The sequence below is a fragment of the Oculina patagonica genome, chromosome 2, assembly GCF_052425735.1.
Source record: "Oculina patagonica isolate OP01 chromosome 2, crgOcupat, whole genome shotgun sequence".
Taxonomy (NCBI): Eukaryota; Metazoa; Cnidaria; class Anthozoa; order Scleractinia; family Oculinidae; genus Oculina; species Oculina patagonica.
In genome coordinates, this window is record NC_135759.1 from 9174456 (window position 1) to 9193424 (window position 18969).

At 36.4% G+C, this 18969-nt stretch overlaps 2 protein-coding genes across 5 annotated transcripts in view; one reads left to right on the plus strand and one right to left on the minus strand.

Annotated features, from left to right (window-relative positions):
• Nucleotides 1-1687: 1687 nt before the first annotated feature.
• Nucleotides 1688-9731, minus strand: LOC144642977 (uncharacterized). 4 transcript variants are annotated; one of them, XM_078502103.1, is made up of 4 exons: nucleotides 9539-9731; nucleotides 3423-3485; nucleotides 2331-2467; nucleotides 1688-1910 (listed from the first exon to the last, which is right to left on the minus strand). In XM_078502103.1, exons 1-3 carry the CDS (start codon nucleotides 9639-9641, stop codon nucleotides 2340-2342), a joined length of 294 nt encoding a protein of 97 aa, XP_078358229.1. In that variant the 5' UTR covers nucleotides 9642-9731; the 3' UTR covers nucleotides 1688-1910; nucleotides 2331-2339. The 4 variants fall into 4 exon arrangements, with proteins under 4 accessions (XP_078358229.1, XP_078358228.1, XP_078358230.1 ...); XM_078502102.1 differs by lacking the exon at nucleotides 9539-9731 and adding an exon at nucleotides 7373-7605; XM_078502104.1 differs by lacking the exon at nucleotides 9539-9731 and adding an exon at nucleotides 5615-6105.
• A 5841-nt stretch (nucleotides 9732-15572) lies between these two features.
• LOC144642961 (EGF-like repeat and discoidin I-like domain-containing protein 3) overlaps nucleotides 15573-18969 on the plus strand; it is a 32475-nt gene continuing 29078 nt past the window's right edge. Inside the window, exon 1 of the mRNA XM_078502083.1 lies at nucleotides 15573-15682. Coding sequence (XP_078358209.1) covers nucleotides 15616-15682 — 67 coding nt within the window. The 5' untranslated portion in view covers nucleotides 15573-15615. The remainder of the gene's footprint in view (nucleotides 15683-18969) is intronic.

Below are 18969 nucleotides of genomic sequence, written 5' to 3' on the forward strand. Positions count from 1 at the left end.
TCGACATCCATGTAAAATATTTACGTTAAAACAGAGGATTCATATTCTCTGTTTTGCATTTTCTAACGAATATTTTCTAGATGAAATCGAATTTGAATAAGTAGTGTACAGGGCGGAGAAATGTCGTGCTTTTTTTCACGGCATTTTTCAACAATTAATTAATAATTCATTAACATGTGTCACGAAAGGAAAACCTTGCAATGCAGCTGAATTGACAAACACTTACCCGCCAAACGGACATCAATCATATGCAGGTGACAGCAGTCGTTCATTTCCCAGGCCTTATTTTGATTTTTGTTTTGCGAACGTAATGGACACTAGCCTAGTTTGTCACGCTCGAGAAAACTAGAGATATTCCACCGTTTCGTATACTTGATATCAGGGTCGTAACCAGACTTTTTGCTTAGACGTCGACGAGGCAAGATCTTGCTTGGAGGTTCTGGAGGGCAGCATGCTCGCACAAAATTTGGAATCCTTGAAGTTCTGAAACTCTTTCTTGAACATTTTTTGTGAGGCATTTCTCGAAAAAAAATAATCTTGTTCAACTTGGGTTAAAATCTGGACGAGGAAAGTTCCTCGTCTTGTCTCTTGCTAGGGCGTAGACCACCCAAGGAGAGGAGATACAAACGTGCCTCTCCATAAAAGGATTCCACGTGTAGCAATGCTTTTAAATTTGGGGACTACGCTGGGGTGGGCGACGCGCATATCACTTACACCCCCCTCTCCTCCCCCTTCCCCTAAGAAGAAATTAATTCTAATAATAATTCCTACATATACTCATTTTGTATTCACAATTTTGTAAACAAAACTGTTTGTCAGTTTCGCCTAAGCTCAGAAGCGGAGTAGCTTATATTCTCAGCAACAGTTCTCCAATTCACAGCAACAATCGTTGCAAAAATATTGGAGTACTTTGAAATTTATCTGAAGGGAGTTTGACACAAATCTGCGGTCTAATTTTCCAAAAAAATGTTAGAAAACACAACTATGGAAATTCGAGCATATTGCAATGTTTACAGAACTATAGAAAATATTTTCTAAAGGTTTGCTTTAACAGACGTTCGGGTTCTGACTTGTTTCGTCAAATAGAGTCTAGTATAGAAAATTTTAATAGCATTTTACAGTTGAATATAGACGACCTTAACATTTCTGCAATTCTGCTTCAATGATTTTGTTGAAAGTTGGTTATGGTATGTATTAAGTCGATGTAAACTGAATCCAGATAATTTTTGCAGAAATATATCAGCAAAATACTTAACGGGATAAATTGGAGTCCAATAACATTTAAAATATGTTACTCTAGTTAAATCGAATTCGATTATTTTATTACCGATCGATAGGTGAACATTTTCTTAAAATGTTTTATAGTCATCGCGTCAAAGCCGAATAATTTCCGATCCAAATTTTGGTATAGACGGGGGGCCCCAAAATAAAAACGGACCCACCTTAATTAAGGGGACCCCCCCCCCCCCCCCCCACCCCCCGCCCGATAATAAGAAAAAACTGTCTAATCATTTGCCCAAAACAATTTTGGGTTCTTTGATACTCAAGATCCCACTCCCTTGGGACTTCAAATCGTCACCATCAATTTAAAAGGATAGACCTCGGTTAATCATTTTATGCATAACTGCTTAGCCAAAAATAAAGCATGAAAGCGTTCATCATGAGACAACATAGACAAAAACATGGATTGTGTTTCAAACCTTATGTTTATTTTAAATTTAACATTTATCTGGAACTACTTTTTTTATCAAAAATACAAAAACCACTCAGTAAAATAAGCAAAGGCCATCTCGCGTTACCAAACGTGTGCTAGTGATGTCTTAACAAACAAAAGGCAGATAAATGATAGCTAAACAATGGACACTTCTTCAAGTGTATTAAGCACCTCTTGTGGCCATGTGTAACGTCACCTAAAGAAAAAATAAGACATTTATATCATCTCTTATTTCAATGCTATTGGAAAGCAGTTTCAAGGTATTGAGTTTAAATGGGTGCAATGGCAGTTCCTTTTCCATCTAAGTTGTAAGTTTTTATTTTAACTGCAAAGAAGATTTTTGGAGCTTTGGATGGGAGTTATATAGTGCAAAAAAAACATGTGGGAATTGATAAATATGAGAATATTTTCTTGCAAAACGAATTGTTTTTCACAAGCATTGTATTACTGAAGAACTTTTTTTTACAAAAATCGTCAAGGAATCGAATTAAGTAAATAAAGTTCCGAAGGGATAGGCTGACGGACACAAGACAACATTGAGAGCAAAAACGAACTGTAATTAATTCATCGAAACATAACAGACTGCCTCGGAGTGTTTACCAGTTTATTTAATTACCTGAGCCTCTTAGACGCAGTTATCTGGAGTACACGAGCCAGACCCACAGTCACGGTTGTCGCAAAAATTTTCCAAGTACCAACAAGAGCAGCCCGCGCTAAAACCAGCACAAGTGTTACAAAACTCGTCACCAGGATCTAAAATAGACAAAAATTGTCAAGGCAAAAATCAACCAAATATGTGGTAATACTAGAGCTTGGCACGAGCAGCCAGCAGAAACGCTTATTTCGGGCATCTCTACATTTTACTGTAAATACTGATGCTGTAAATAAACGCCAGCCCTTCCCTAAAACCTATTTGTCTTTTATAATATGCCTTAGGGACCGTGAAAAGCCTTTTTAATTATTTATATTAGTTATTTTACTCTGACGAAGGCAACAATTGGATGCCGAATATTATGCCAATATTTGAATTTTTCTTTAGGTCAGTTACAACAATATTTTAAGCTTTATCAAAAATTTCCAGATTAAAAATAAACATGTTAAAATCAAACTATACCGTTCTCGTTAAAAAAAAGAACATCCAAGATAGAGTAATTATTAACTAAACACCAAACACCTAAAATCTTGACAGTAACGAATGCTCCCCTGTATTTTACAGCCAAACAAATTCGAAAATTCTCAATAAGCCAAGACAAGTGTGATTAAAGTATCAGATTTAAATCAATAAAGCCTGGTTTTCACGTGCGACGCAAGCACAAGCACAAGAATAACAGCTCTTATTTCAACGTGAAAACGGCTTCGACTCAAGCAAAAGCAAGCATTGCAGTTTTATGATTGTGTTTGTGCTTGCGGCAAGTACAAGAACAAGGATCAAAATTTGTCCTTTTTGCGTGATTGCGCTTGTGCTTGCTTTGCTTGTGCTTGTGCTTGCGTCGCTAGTGAAAACCAGGCTTAAACCGTCCCTTTTTGATAACAGCGGAACTTTTTTGACCACTACCCTGAACATTATTCTTAGTTAAGAACAAATAAGATAAACGCAGCAAACAAGACTTTAAATCCATTCCACAGCTTATTCAGAGTGCCAAATAACTAGATCCCTGGTCGTGATTTTTGTATCTGTTATGTATGCATAGCTAAATGACATTGTTACCTTGGAAGAGTTCTGCTTTCATTGCGAGGTAATCGTTCATGATCATCCTCTCACGAGCCCGATCTGAAAGAAAAATTCAACATCAAGTTAGTACTACTAACTATTGACGATCCAGTAAAACATGTTATTTTACTATCTATCTATTAGCTCTCACTTAACCACACGCTTCGCGTCAAATAACATGAAATAATCGCTGAGATAAGATAAACTACAAAAGAAGAAAATACACAAAACAATATGGAAATAATCTAAGTTTGGATATTTTGAAAGTTAAGAAGTTATGGAGCAAAACTTTATTAAATTTCGCAGTTTTGGGATGCAAGGGATTAGTTTGTGTAGCAGGCTCTCAAAGACCTTGCTACGCAGGCTACAAGGGCATCTACGGACGGAGCTAAACTACGAGGTTTGGCTGTAGGAGGAAGAGAATTTATAGTGGGGATAAGACAGTTAATCAACGTGTGAACAAGCGCCATGCAATCATGCATCGAAAGACTCTCCTTAACGTCATTTCGTTCGCTTTCTTGATGGGTATAATCTTCGCGGAAAGGGAGTTGGGCCGCGGCAAAACATACAACAATGAGGACAATGAGCAAAACAATTTGTGTGTTCTTCATCTTGATGAATTGGAGCTTAGATTGGCACTTTGTAAAAGACTTTAAATACTTGAGATGAGATTTGATGTGCCCCATTCGAGGTTTGATGTATCAAATGGTGAATACAAGTTGCGTTTTTACTAAAATGCATCAATTCACAACAGTTTTAATTTACTAAGTGGACTATAAACGATCCCTATCTCTGTTTTAGCAAGGGTCGCCTTTTATCTTAACCGCTTTTCTCCATATGATCGGTAAAAGCCCCAAATCCCAACCGTTGAACTTAATTAAAGATTAATACTTATTTATTTCTGCCTGGTCAGGTATTGGAAAAAAAAATTTCTAAGCTACAAGAAATGGACGAGTCTTGAGAGAGAAAACGATTTCGTGCAAAATTGTCACTGATCTGTAATCGACAGACCATGTGTGAACGGTTCATTAACGTAGAGAGAAATAACAAGTGGCTCGATCTTTACTTAGAAAGACGAAAGTTAATTAATACTTGCACATGAAAGATTCTACCGCCCATCCGCCCATCCACCCTTCCACCGGCCCCTTGATGGCCTCTCAAGACAAAACGTCGAACGGTTGCCTGCGGATAACGACTAACTTAGTTACAGTCTATTTAATATTTTTTAAAGCATTAACCCATTAGTTCTATGTTAGTCTCGGTATGTAAAATGAGACAAGAAAGCAAGGAGGTCAGCAAGGCAGTAGTGAAGCTTGTGCTGATGTTCTTACGCAAAATGTTCATTCTAATTCATTCGGACGAACTCAACTGAGTTAAACATCGAACTTATCATGAACTTAATTCGCCCAGTTTAGTTCGTTTCATGTGAAGTTCGACGTTTGGCCCTGCCCTTTGGGGCTGAAAAACAAGCAAGAACAATCCTATCAAAGCCTGACTTAGTACGTCGGAATTCGAAGATGTCACATCTTTTTACTCGGGGGGGATATTATATTTTTTTTTTTTTTTTTTTTTGAAATGCTACATAGCATACAATTTAGTTGATCTCCCTTCCGAGTAGAAAAGAATGCACCGCATAGTTTATCATAAAAAGAAAAGTAACATATCTGCAATAACATGGGGCTCATGTTTTATTACAAAGTAAAAAGTTTCGCTCCAACGGATTTTTCGTCTTTTGCGCAAACAATCTACCTATACCGCCTTTTGTCGTTAAGCGCTTTTACTGCTTCGCCAATGTTCCGCCAAAAAATACTCACATTTAAGATAAACTTTATAACGAAATATGTGTTGGTTGACTAAGTTCGAGATGATTTTGAAATCAGGTCAAAAAGAAGGACCAAAATCGTTGCAGGCACTCGAGAACACCTCATTTACCTTGATTAGCAAGAAAGGCGAAATTGATAAAATAAACGTCAACTCTGTGCAGAGGAATTAACATTATTCCTTAAAACATTCTTAGGGATTCGTTTGTGCAGCAAGCTCTCGGAGAGTTGAGTATCCCCCTGTCTACAAGGACATCTACGAGCGAAACGAGATAACGTGGCAAATGGTTCGATTTATAGCGAAGATAAAGTAGTTAATCAGCAAGTGAACAAGCGCCAAGGAATCATCCTACGAAAGACTCTCCTTACCGTCAGCTGGATGGCGGCTGTCTGGACTGCAGGGGCGTTGGGCCGCGGCAAAACATACGGCAATGAGTACAATAAGCAGAACAATTTGGATGTTCTTCATCTCGATGAATTGAAGCTTGGATTGACACTTCGTAATAGACTTCAAATACTGGCGATGAGATTTGATGTGCACCGTTCGAGGTTTGATGTATCAAATGGTGAATACAACTTGCGTTTTCACTGAAATGCATTTGTGCTTTAATTTGCAATTGTTTTAGTTTAGTGGACTATAAACGATCCGTATCTCAATTTTAGCAAAGGTGGCCTTTCATCTTAACCGCTTTTCTACATATGATCGGTAAACGCCACCAATCCCAACCGTTGATCTTAAAAATTATACTCATTTATTTCTGTCTGGTTAGGTATTGGACAAAAACTTACTGAGCTACAATAAATCGATGAGTCTTGACAGAGAAAACGATTCCGTGCAAAATTGTCACTGGCTTGTAATCGGCAGACCATGTGAGAACGGTTCATTAACGCAGAGAATATAAAAAGTGGCTCGATTTTTAATTAGAAAGAAGAAAGTCAATTAATACCTGCTCATAAAAGATTCTTACTACCGCCCATCCGCCCATCACCCCTTCTACCCTTGAAGGCGCCTCAATAGAAAACGTTGAATGGTTGCCTGTGGAATAATGACTTACTTAGTTACAGCCGATTTAATATTAAAAGCGAACACTGATGTATTAGTCTTAGCATTTGTAAAACAGGACAAGAAATCAAAAAGGTCAGCAAGGCAGCAATAAAGCTTTCAATTCGTGTAAATAAAGTATTGAAAAAGTGCTTTTAAAATAGTTCTTGAGAAACAGAGAGACGTTTCGGCAAAACCCCTTCATCAGTCTCCCAAAACGTCTCTCTGTTTCTCAGAACTATTTAACACTTTTTCAACACCAGATTTACACGAATTGAAAGCCAAAGTTCTACACAGCAACACTTTATTTATCTTTTAAATGTATATTAATGAAGCTTGTATGAAATTTTCATGCAAAATGTTCGCTGGACAACGTATTGCAAAATTTAAACTCTAAACTTTCTTCGCCGTTCTGATTGTCTTAGCTACATTAGATCAGTTGCACTAGTTCAGCCTGAGTTAACATGTCGGAATTCGAAGATGCTGAAATGCTACATAGCATACAATTTAGTTGATCTCCCTTCCTATAAGAAAAGTATGCACCGCATAGTTTATCAGTAAAAAAATACAACTGAAGTAATATGGGGCTTATGTTTTATTATAAAGTGAAAAGGTTCGCTTCAATGGATTTTTCGTCTTGGGCGTAATCAATCCTCCTATACCGCCTTTTGTCGTTAAGCGCTTTTACTGCTTCGTCAATTTTCCGCGAAAATATCACTCGAATTCAATGTAAACATTATAAGGAAATATTTATTCGTTGACTACGTTCGAGATGATTTTTATATCAGGACAAAAAGAGGCACAAAAGCGATGAACACCTCATTTACCTCGATTAGCGAGAAAGGCGAAATTGATAAAATAAACTTCAACCCTGTGCAGAGGAATTAACATTATTCCTTAAAACAATCTTAGAGATTCGTTTGTGCAGCAGGCTTTCGGAGAGCTAGGTATTCCCCGTCTACAAGGGCATCTACGAGCGGGACGAAATAATTTGATAAACGATTCCATTTATAGTGAAGATTATTCAGGTTATCAGCAAGTGAACAAGCGCCAAGCAAGATCATGCATCGAAAGACTCGCCTTACCGTCATTTCGTGGGCTGTCTTGACGGGTGTAATCTTCGCGGAGGAAATCACCGCGGAAAGAGTTGTGTTGGGCCGCGGCAAAGCATACGGCAACGAGGACAATGAGCAAAACAATTTGGATGTTCTTCATCTCGATGAAGTGGAGCTTAGATTGGCACTTGGTAATAGACTGGAGATGAGATTTGATGTGCACCGTAAGAGGTTTGATGTATCAAATGGTGAATACAAATTGCGTTTTTACTGAAATGCATGTGTGCTTTAATTCACAATTGTTTAAATTTAGTGGACTATAAATGATCCTTATCTCAGTTTTAGCAAAGGTCGCCTTTCATCATTACCGCTTTACTCCATATGATCGGTAAACGCCCCCAATCCCAACGGTTGATCTTAAAGAGTAATACTCATTTATTTCTGCCTGGTTTGGTGTTGGAAAAAAATGCTAAGCTACAACAAATCGATGAGTCTCGACAGAGAACACGATTCCGTGCAAAATTGTCACTGACCTGTAATCGACAGACCATTTGGGAACGGTTCATGAAAGTAGAGAAAAATAACAAGTGGCTTGATTTTTACTTAGAAAGAAGAAAGTCAATTAACACTTGGCCATAAAAGATTCTACCGCCCATCCGCCCATCCACCCTTCCGCCCTTCCACCCTTGATGGCGTCTCAATAGAAAACGTTGAATGGTTGCCATTTACTTACTTAGTTACAGCCAATTTAATGTTAGAAACATTTACTCATTAGTTTTATGTTAGTCTCGGTATGTAAAATAGGACAAGAAAGCAAAGAGGTCAGCAAGGCAGTAATAAAGCTTGTGTTGATGTTCTCATGCAAAATGTTCGCTTGAGAAGAACGTATATTGCGAAATTTAAGCTCTAAACGTTCTTCGCCCTTCTGATGGTCTTAACTGCATTAGATGATGAGTTTGAACAGCAATTATTTGTCTCTTATTTCATGAAATTAGTTTAGGATAGCTTTACAAAGGGGAAAAAAGCGATCCCTCTTTATGTGCTAAATAAATTTGTCGAGGTAATAACTCTGTGCGAAATGGTTTGTGGCCTGTAACGGTTCATTCGCTTAGGCCCAGGCCAAACGTCGAACTTCACATGAGACGAACTAAAATACAGTTTTGGTCGACCCAAACAGGTAAAGCTCGATCGTTGAGTCAAACGTCGAACATAATTCGTAAAACCGATCGTTGAAACACATTCAGAGCAGCAAGTACGAATATTTCGAGGCTAAAATACATAACATACACATTTAAATTTTTTTTATTGAGTTTGTTTCATTAAAAGATCGACGTTTGTCCTACTGTCGATCTTCACTCGTTCTATTCGTCTGAAGCAGACTGATAGAACGTGTTGGTCGATCTTAATTCATTCGGACGAACTCAACTGAGTCAAACGTCGAAGTTATCACGAACTTAATTCGCTCAGTTTAGTTCGTTTCATGTGAAGTTCGACCTTTGGCCCTGGCCTTAGGGGCTAAAACCAAGCGAGAACAATCCTATCAAAGCCTGAGTAGCATGTTGGAATTCGAAGATGCTGAAATGCTACATAGCTAGCATGCAATTTAGTTGATCTCCCTTCCGAGTAGAAAAATATGCACCGCATAGTTTATCATGAAAAGAAAACTAATATATCTGAAATAACATGGGGCTTAAGTTTTATTATAAAGTGAATGGTTTCTCTCCAAGGGATTTATCGTCTTTTGCGCAAACAATCGTCCAGCTCTTATACCTCCTTTTGTCCTTAAGCGCTTTTACTGCAGTTCGTCAATTTTCCGCGAAAAAATTACTCAAATTTAATGTACACTTTATTAGGAATATATGCTAGTTGACTAAGTTCGAGATGATTTTTAAATCAGAACAAGAGAGAGGCACAGAATCGTTACAGGCACTCGAGGACACCTCATTTACCTCGACTAGCGAGAAAGGCAAAATTGATAAAATACCTATGCGAGAAATTAATATTATTCCTTAAAACGATCTTAGGGATTAGTTTGTGCAGAAGGCTCTCGGAGAGCGTGGGTATCCCCCGTCTACAAGGATATCTACGAGCGGAACGAAATAACGTGATAAATGGTTCGATTTATAGCGATGATAAAGCAGTTAATCAGCAAGTGAACAAGTGCCAAGCAATCATCCTACGAAAGACTCTCCTTACCGTCATTTCGATTTCGTGCGCTGTCTTGACTGAAGGGGCGTTGGGCTGCGGCAAAACATACGGCAATGAGTACAATGAGCAAAACAATTTGGGTGTTCTTCATCTCGATGAATTGGAGCTTAGATTGGCACTTCGTAATAGACTTCCAATACTGGAGATGAGATTTGATGTGCACCGTTCAAGGTTTAATATATCAAATGATGAATACACGTTGCGTTTTCACTGAAATGCATTTGTGCTTTAATTTGCAATTGTTTAAATTTAGTGGACTATAAACGTTCCCTATCTCAGTTTTAGCAAAGGTCGCCTATTAGGTTAACCGCTTTTCTCCATATGATCGGTAAAAGCCCCAATCCCAACCGTTGATTTTAAAGAGTAATACTCATTTTTTTCTGCCTGGTTAGGTGTTGGAAAAAAATTACTATGCTACAATAAATAGACGAGTATTGACAGAGAAAACGATTCCGTGCGAAATTGTCACTGACCTGAAATCGACAGACCATGTGAGAAGGGTTCATTAACGCAGGGAGAAATAACAAGCGGCTCGATTTTTATTAAGAAAGAAGAAAGTCAATTAATACTTGCACATAATAGATTTTACCGCACATCCGCCTATCCACCCTTTTGCCCTTCAACCCTTAATGGCGTCTCAATAGAAAACGTTGAATGGTTTATATTAGTCTCGGCAATTGTAAAACAAGACACGAAATCAAGGAGGTCACCAAGGCGGTAATATTAAGCTTGTGTGATGTTTTTCGTGCAAAATGTTGGCTGGACAGGAACGTATTGTAAAATTTGAGTTCTAAAAGTTCTTCGCCGTTCTGATTGTCTTAGCTGCATTGAATCAGTTCAGCACGTGTTTGTCTCTTACTTTATGAAGTCAGTTTAGGGTAGCTTTACCAAAGGGGAAATAAAGCGATCACTCTCAACATGCTATTTTCAAGGTAATAATTCCGTGCGAAACGGTTAGTGGCCTGCAACGGTTTATTAGCTTAGAGGAATAACAAAATATTATTTTAATTAACATACTGGTGGAAAAGTCTGATTCTAGAACAGTTCTTTTAACATAAAAAAGCTTAAAGAGAACTGACATAAGTTAGGGAAAGTTAGATAGCATACAATTTAGTTGATCTCCCCCCGAGTAGAAAAGAGCGCAGCAAATAGTTTATCATGAAAAGAAAAAAAATGTATCTGGAATAACATGGGGCTAATGTTCTATTATAATGTCAAACAGTTTGCTCCAATGGATTTTCGTCTTTCACGCAAACAATCCCCCTATACCGCCCTTTTTTCGTTAAGCGCTTTTAACTGCTTCGTCAATTTTCCGCGAAAAATTACTCGAATGTTAAAATGTAGACTCAAGGAAATATCTATTCGTTGACTAAGTTCGAAACGTTTTTTAAATCAGGACAAGAAAGAGGCACAAAATCGCTACAGGCACTCGAAGGGCGCCTCATTTACCTTGATTAGCGAGAAAGGCGAGAGTTAATAAAGTCGATAAAATATGCGTCAATCCTATGCAGAGGAATTAACATTATTTGTTAAAACAAAGGTTTTCCGTGAGAAAATAGCTTAAAGGGACACTGTCACCAAACTCACTTAAAAAAATCAAGAGCCTAAAGACATGTAGAAACCTACGAATAGTGGTCCAGTTTTGTCAAAAATTACTATGCCAGTATACTGAAGCTATAAACAAGTGATATTATTGTGATGCCATCAGGAACTTTAGATCTCATCTTGAAAATGTCAGGCTGATATTTTCAAGTTCTGCCTTTGTGGGCTAAAAAATGATAATGTCTCCCCTTTTCCTTCAAAGACATTTTTCTTTATATTGTCATCTTGATGTACTAGGTGAAAGTGAAGATTACTTTGCTAATATTAGTTCTTTTTACTGAAAAGCAATAAAATCCCGTGACAGTGTCCCTTTATAACTACAACTCTTTAAACATCTGAAGAAATTCATTAAATCATATTTTTTTTTTTTTTTTTTTTTTTTTTTTATTTTTTTTTATTTTTTTTTTTTTTTTTTTTTTTTTTTTTTTTTTTTTTTTTAATTTTTTTTTAATTTATTTTTTTTCTTTTTAAAAAAATTTTTTTTTTTTTTTTTTTTTTTTTTTTAAGTATAGCTACAAATTTAGTACAAAGTAGATCATTGACTATTAAATTTCGTGTTGATATTCTCATGCATAGCTATTAAAAGACAGGAACTCATTTAAAATTAAGCTCGCCGTTTCAATTGTCTAAGGCCATTAGTAGTACCTTTTCGTTTCTATTAATTTTATGATGTTTAAGGATGGCTTTTACTAAGGTGAATTTGTCTTTTTTCTTAGATATGATTCCGTGCGAAATTATTAGTCGCCTGGCTAACTATACAAGAGCAGTTTATTGGCTAATAGAGCAATAAGACTATGAGTGACTTTTGATATCCTTGAGTGACTCATTGGCAATATCAGTGTTATATCTCGTGACAAAGCCAAATAAAGAAAAGTTGCATGATATATATAGTTGAGCAAATCTTTTTACCGAGGGAATAAAATGGCGTAATTAGACACTGTGTAATGTATCTGATGGACTGCATAAAATAGACATTTTAGTTCCTTGAGTAACTACTGTTTACAGAAGATAGACAGACAAACATGTCTTACAAGGACAACGTTAATGTTCGCGTGCACAAACTCATTACAGCCTCAAGGCAAGAAGTTTGAGTTAGCTCAATTACTGATATCAATTAAAACAAGGCGAGATAATTAAAAGTTGCATATTTAAGGTCAAGTCCGCCTTTGGTGAACATACATTTGAAAATTGGCTGTCTTTGGAAAAAAATGACTTAATAGCTACAAATTTGATCTGTTTGCTATAAATAGGCTAGTCAGTCTCTTTAAATGCAAAACGCGCCAAGAAAAGTGCTGAGCAGGCCGAGATAAAGTTGTATCGTTGTTCAATCAATTACCACTAGACAGGAACTAATTCCAAAATATTAACTCTTGAAAGCTCCTCGCCGTTATCACTGTATTATGTCCATCAAAAGTCGTAAGCTGTTTGTTTCTTCTTTCACGAAGTCAGTTTAAGATGTTTGTACAGATGTAAAATAAACCAATGTCTCTTGATATAAATTGCTGAGAAAAAGGTCCGTATAAATGTATGTGATCAACAGACCAAGCGAGGATAAGTCACGTTATATGATAAACTTCTTGAGTACGCATTGTGCTTCTATTGTGTGTAGGGGCAAGCTGAAGCTTTACGAGGAATGGAGTGCACTCCAGTAATGGGAAAGAACTGAGGAATGCATGCAATTATTATGAACAACTAAAGCGTAATTCCTCGCCCTGCATCAAGCTGTATCCTTGGCTTCGAATTAGGTCAATAAAATCTTGGGTATCTTTCCCTTACAGAACTTTAATTAATATCTGATATTGTTCGGCATCGAACTCCCACCTTTTTCCATTCTATATGGTGATTTTTGACTGTGTTTGACATGTTTTGGCCATATTCTAAATACTTTTATTGCAAACTCAATTATCGGAATCACTTTATAGAAAACCTTGTCTAATGCCAGAAAATCACAGCTGAATACAGCCGTAATGCAATGTTACGAGTCAAATATGGCACAGCAGAGGGCTGTTTCGAATGTCGACCAAATATGGGCTTAGCCGATGGCTACCATGAAGTTTTGGAAGTTAGCTGTTTGGGACGGACTTTTCTACTCTTCTACTCTTCTACGGACATATTCTGGTAGTTGTCTTCGGGCAAAGGCTTTTGTAGACATCTGATTTTTAAATAGAGGCAGTGCCAGCAGATAAGCTTTGATCTTTACCGTATCTTTCTACTGTTATTCCGTAACGCTATAATAAATGTGAGTGTTGCTGTTATATTGGAAAAAGATAGATAAAGATAGTTTTCCATACTAGCCTGGAGCCTTAAGGATAAAGATTAAGGATTTTGAAGATGTCTCGGCCCCTCCAGAACCAAGCAGCATCAATTTTACAGCCTCTTACAGACCCTTTCTCGTACCATTCCTTACCCGATGAGTTTGCCTGACTAAAACCACACGACAGATCTCTCGCAAAACAATTCCACCGGTTTTCGAGGACTGCTTACCCATTTTTGTGGAGTTTGCTCCTTTAAAGTATTCAAACGCATTAACAGCTTAGGTTGTCTTTAAAAGCAAATAAGCGACCAAGAAATACTTTCCCGCCTCTCAATTTTACAAAGATTTACGACAAGATGAATTATTTAAAATCGGCATCATGTTCGATTCAAAGAACGTGATAAACAACTTTCAAAGAGAGGTTTGAAATAATTATGAATCACGACAGTATTTCATCTCAACAGTGATACTCGATACTATGGAAAATAACAAATTGGGACAATAGAAATGAAATAAGTAAAATGTAAGTTCCTGTTGTATAATTCCACCACAGTAACCTATTTCAACATGTGGACACTACCCGGTTTAATTTTGTGAAGAGGGGGCTATCATTGCTCTCCATCAATCCACAGATGCTTTTCGTTTGAGATTTGTACGTCGAATTGCGTTTTCTTTAGTTTTATTTTGTGGTTATATAAATTGTGATTTCGAGTACTGCAAAGGATCGCGATAAAAAAGAAACAAATTGGAAACCGGACTTAAAATCATCTACTTAAGAGCGCACTGGTACCAGCACTGCGCTGGAAAATGTCTTTGATTTTTCTTTCATTCTGACGAAACCTTCACAGAGAGTACTGCGTGGTGAATACATGTTCGCCATTCGCTTACACCAAGGAATAAGCTATTGAGATACGCATTTGGCTTGCCATACTTTAGGCACTGGAATACATCAGAGTACTATTGCCTTGATTCCTTAACAAAGCGGCAGAAAGAGTACGGCCTATTTCAGAGCACTTATCATATACCCTTTCTTACCTGAGAAATTGACCTAATATCAGAGTAAAACCGTTCGACAGTCCTACCAGCAAACAAAATTAACTATTGCTATAGTACTTTAAGGCTACTCTCCGATCCATGTGTTATGTCGTTAAAAATGTACAGGTGTAAATATTGTTTATAGAAGTAATGCACTTAGCTGCAAGAAATTAAAGCCAGTTTCCATGCATGTATGCCACTGAAACAGAGGAAACAAATATTCTAAATGAATATGACATGGTTAAAACTCCCACCTAGTAGAAGGCATACCAGTTGGCTATATGCAGAGCATAAATGAGGATTTGAAATCATTCGGACGACCGAGAACAAATATAGCATAAGTATCAGAGTGGGTGGCTTGAACCCGGAAACTCCGTATTTTAACATCAGCGCCCTAAACTACTCGGTCACGCTGCCTGTACGTGATCAAGCTTTTTATTCATTCCCATCTCCATTTTTACAAGAATTACACCATGAGTTACAACAACTAAACTTAAATAATTGCCGATACGAAGACCGTAATAAGAAACTTTCGATCGCGAACAAAGGTTCGAAATAGGGGTATTTAAGATATTTCATCACAACAATGGTCCCCTTAACCGTCCTTGGAGGTTGCAAACTAGGCAAGCAGAAATAAAACCGGCAAACTGCAGGTTTTCCATTGTATAATTCCACCACATTTATCTACTTAAACAGGTGAAAACTTAGCCTCCTACGCAGAGAAGTCCAAAGATCGATCGTCTGCGTAGGAGGCCAGTGTAAACTACTCCATTGAATTATGCAAGTACGCTTACCTTAGTTCCCTCACGACAGATCTACTGTCGCTTTGCATGTGCAGCTTGTTCCTCAAATTAGCTATTTAAGTTGTGTTGTATTGTATGGTATAGTTACATTTATTTTCAGTTATAGTGATGCAAGGGGTCGCGTTAAAATAGAAAAAAATTACAAAGAGGACTTGAAAATTATCCACTTGGGAGCGCACTGGTACCAGCACAGCGCTAAAGAATGCTTCGAATTTTTTCCATGAGGAAATTCACCACGCACACTGCCTCGTAATGACTTATTCACCAGCTCACGAAGATATATCCTATTGGGATACCTGTTTCACATTACTATCCTCTGGACGCTAGGGTATAACACATTTAAAGCGTTCCAGAGATAAGGTATTCATGCAATGAATCCTTTACATATCATATCAACGTTTATTCTTCTGACTGTCTTGGATTTGGGAATCGGACAAGGTGGGTTTTGAAGTTTAAAAATATGTTTCCTATCGCTTGTTTTTCATGAAGGTAACTTCTTTTAAAGTAATAGGTAGGAATAATCAGTAACAATAGGGCTATCGTACATTATCGCTTTGAAGGTGTTCTGGGCCCGGAGTGAAAGAGGTTTTAGCTGAAACCATCTTGCTATATTAATACGTTGTTTAGGAATCATACAAACCATTATGAAGGCCAAGGCTTATCATTACCTCAAGTACCAAATTAAATAGTAGCTCATATTGTTTGCCAGAACAGCCAATGTTTCCGGGAGAAGAGTCTCCCGCTTCTCTTCGGCAAGATGAAAACCTTCGCACAAGAGCAGCCCATCGTAAACGAGTTGCCACAATGGAGTCAAAGATGCTAAAATAGCATAAAGCGGGCTTTTCTCGAGGTCTGCTGATTCGAGCTAGCGTACCCAGATTTTACGATCCCTCGCAGTTGTCGTTTGAGGATTTAGGATCCTTATACCCCGTTTTCGAGGGCTACTCTCTTTTTTAATAGTACATGTTTTCAAGGCATCCGGCTTAATTTACTAAGTTTTTTAAGAAGTAGAGAAACGATAAAGAGAATGTATTGCCGCCCCTTCAGATTTACAAAAGAATTAACAAATAAATTATTAAACAAAGTAACACGGCTAAAGCAAGGAATTTCCTAAATATATTTTTAAATGATTTTCATATTCATGCTTTCACGAGAAAGTTTTTCGCGCGGATACCCATGTTGTCGGTCAAAGAGGATCCGCCCTAATATACCTCTACGTTTTTAAACAAAGAGACATGATAAAGAAAAAAATATTACCGCCACTCCATTTTAACAACATTCAACAAGTTAAAATTAATTATAAAGCCAAGTAACACGATCAATTTATCCTTTTTTTTCACGAGAACATTCTCACCACGAGGAAGTAGTAATGTACTACACTCTAAGGCAAATTTGCCTTAGAGATATAGTACATACTACTTTCCAGTACTGGGTCCAAATATGGTGATAAAAATGGGTCCAAATATTGGGTCCAAATATTGGGTCCAAAATATGGTACAAAAAAATGGATTACAAAAACTGGAACAAATATCAGAACAAAAATCTGGATTCAAATATTGGATTCAAATATTAGAATCAAATACTGAAATTCAAACCCTAGAAAACCAAGCCTGTAAAACCAAGCCTGTAAAACCAAGCCTAACTCAACCCTAGGTTCAAAATAAAAAAAAACTTCTTATACTCTTTTTTAAACTTTTTTTATACTGCGTTCGAATGGGATTGTCTTATATGGGTCCACTTGCTACCCAGACTGTACTCTTTTTTACATTGCTCACAAAACCATCGTGTATTTCGCATATAACGGGCTTTTGTGCGCCTTATAGCTTTCATTTTGTCTTCTTTGGTAAACCATCTCTGGTATCGGGCATTAACAATATTATCATTCCAAAACATCAATTGTTATATATTAATAACACAATATATTAATTTCTTATATCATTAATAGTGCGTTTAAACAAGCCTTGATATCATAACTGAAATATCAATCTGGAAAACCAAGCGAAGCCGAGTTTTATGCTGTTGTTATTATCATGGTAAATCTCTTGTACTGAATATCTGTTGTGAATTATCTTCTAAAACGATTATGATTTTTGTTATTTTTGAATTCATTTTTTCTTTTTCAAGGTCGGATAATACACTGTTTAAATCATTGTAAATGTTACATAGGTATTTACTTGTTTCATTTTCTTCATTTAATAATTTTGTTAATGGCTTGCAATGTCCATCTTGTTTTAGTTTTTTTTCTAAATATACTAAAGTGTCTAGATTTTCATATACCAAATCTCCGAGTTTTGATAATTCTTTTAATGTTACGATATACTTCAGTGTGTTTATTGCGTCATCAGACATATTTTTGAATGTATCTGCTTTGAAACATATTTTCTTTAAATTTTCCATGTTTATTTTCATGTTGGTCATTTATCTATATATATAGTGTATGTTTTTATTTTTATGCGTTTTTTCATGAATCTCTTATACTCTTTTTTAAAAATCTTGCATCTTAGTGCGTTTAAAACAAACCTCGTTGACATAATGAAAATCAAAACCTAGGATAAACAGATGAGTTTGTCTTTAATATCCATAAGGATATGTTTCTATACAGCATAAAAGCGCTGATCCTAATACCTATGATCTATTGTCAGTATCGATGTCATGGATAATGCTATTGTTGATATGTTTTTGTGTTAAAAGATGTCTCCATTTACCTGCCAATCTGTAGTCATATCCATTACATATATCACATATCCATGATTTATACCGCATGTAACGAGTCTTGCTTTTCCTAATAGCATCCTGTCTATCTTTTTCACAAAAATATCTTTGAAATCTAACCATTTATACAAATACTTTATATATTTTTATTTTCTTATGTGATGTTTTATAGTGCGTTTAAATTTGTTGTAAATCCTTGAATGGAATCCAACTATTGAAATCATCACTATAACCCTTCCATTTGACTAAAGCTTGTTTCTTCTTATAATCCCTCCGAATGACTTTATCAATTCTGAAAACATCCTGCTTTGTTTTCAACAGTTCAGGTTCATAAAAGCTTCCTTGTATGTCTTCATTATTGAGATCTTTCAATTTGTATGTAATGGGATTAGTATGTTGGATCTTAGTAATTACGAACATTTCTTCACTCCAATTCGGTGTATAACCCTTATCGAAAACAATTCGTTTATACTTAGATATTCGGACCTTGTCACCAACCTTAAATTTTGGTTTAGCTGATAATGGCTCCATATCACCGTATAGGTTAAAGTAAACAGTTCCTTCATTCTTTTTCTTTGAAGCTTCTGTGGGTGTCATTTTGATAGAGCTATGTTTTGTATTATTATATTCTTTTACTATTTTTGGAAGTATTTCAAGATACTGTGTATTACCTTGAATAGTAAACTGTTTGTACATTTTATTTTTCAAAGTTCTATTAAATCTCTCAATAACAACAGCTTTACCTTCATTAAAAGTGGAATACATGTTAATATCATTTTGCTTTAGCCATTCCTTGAATGTTTTGTTATAAAATTCAGATCCCTTATCGACCCAGACATATTCAGGTTTACGCTTGTCATTAATGACAATATTGTTGAAAGCGTTAGTTATTGATGCACCTTTCTTATCTTTCAATTGTATAGCCCAAGCAAATTTACTGAATACGTCAATTATAGTCAATAGATATTTATAACCTTTATTCCATTTTGAAAGTTTATCCATAAAAACTAAAT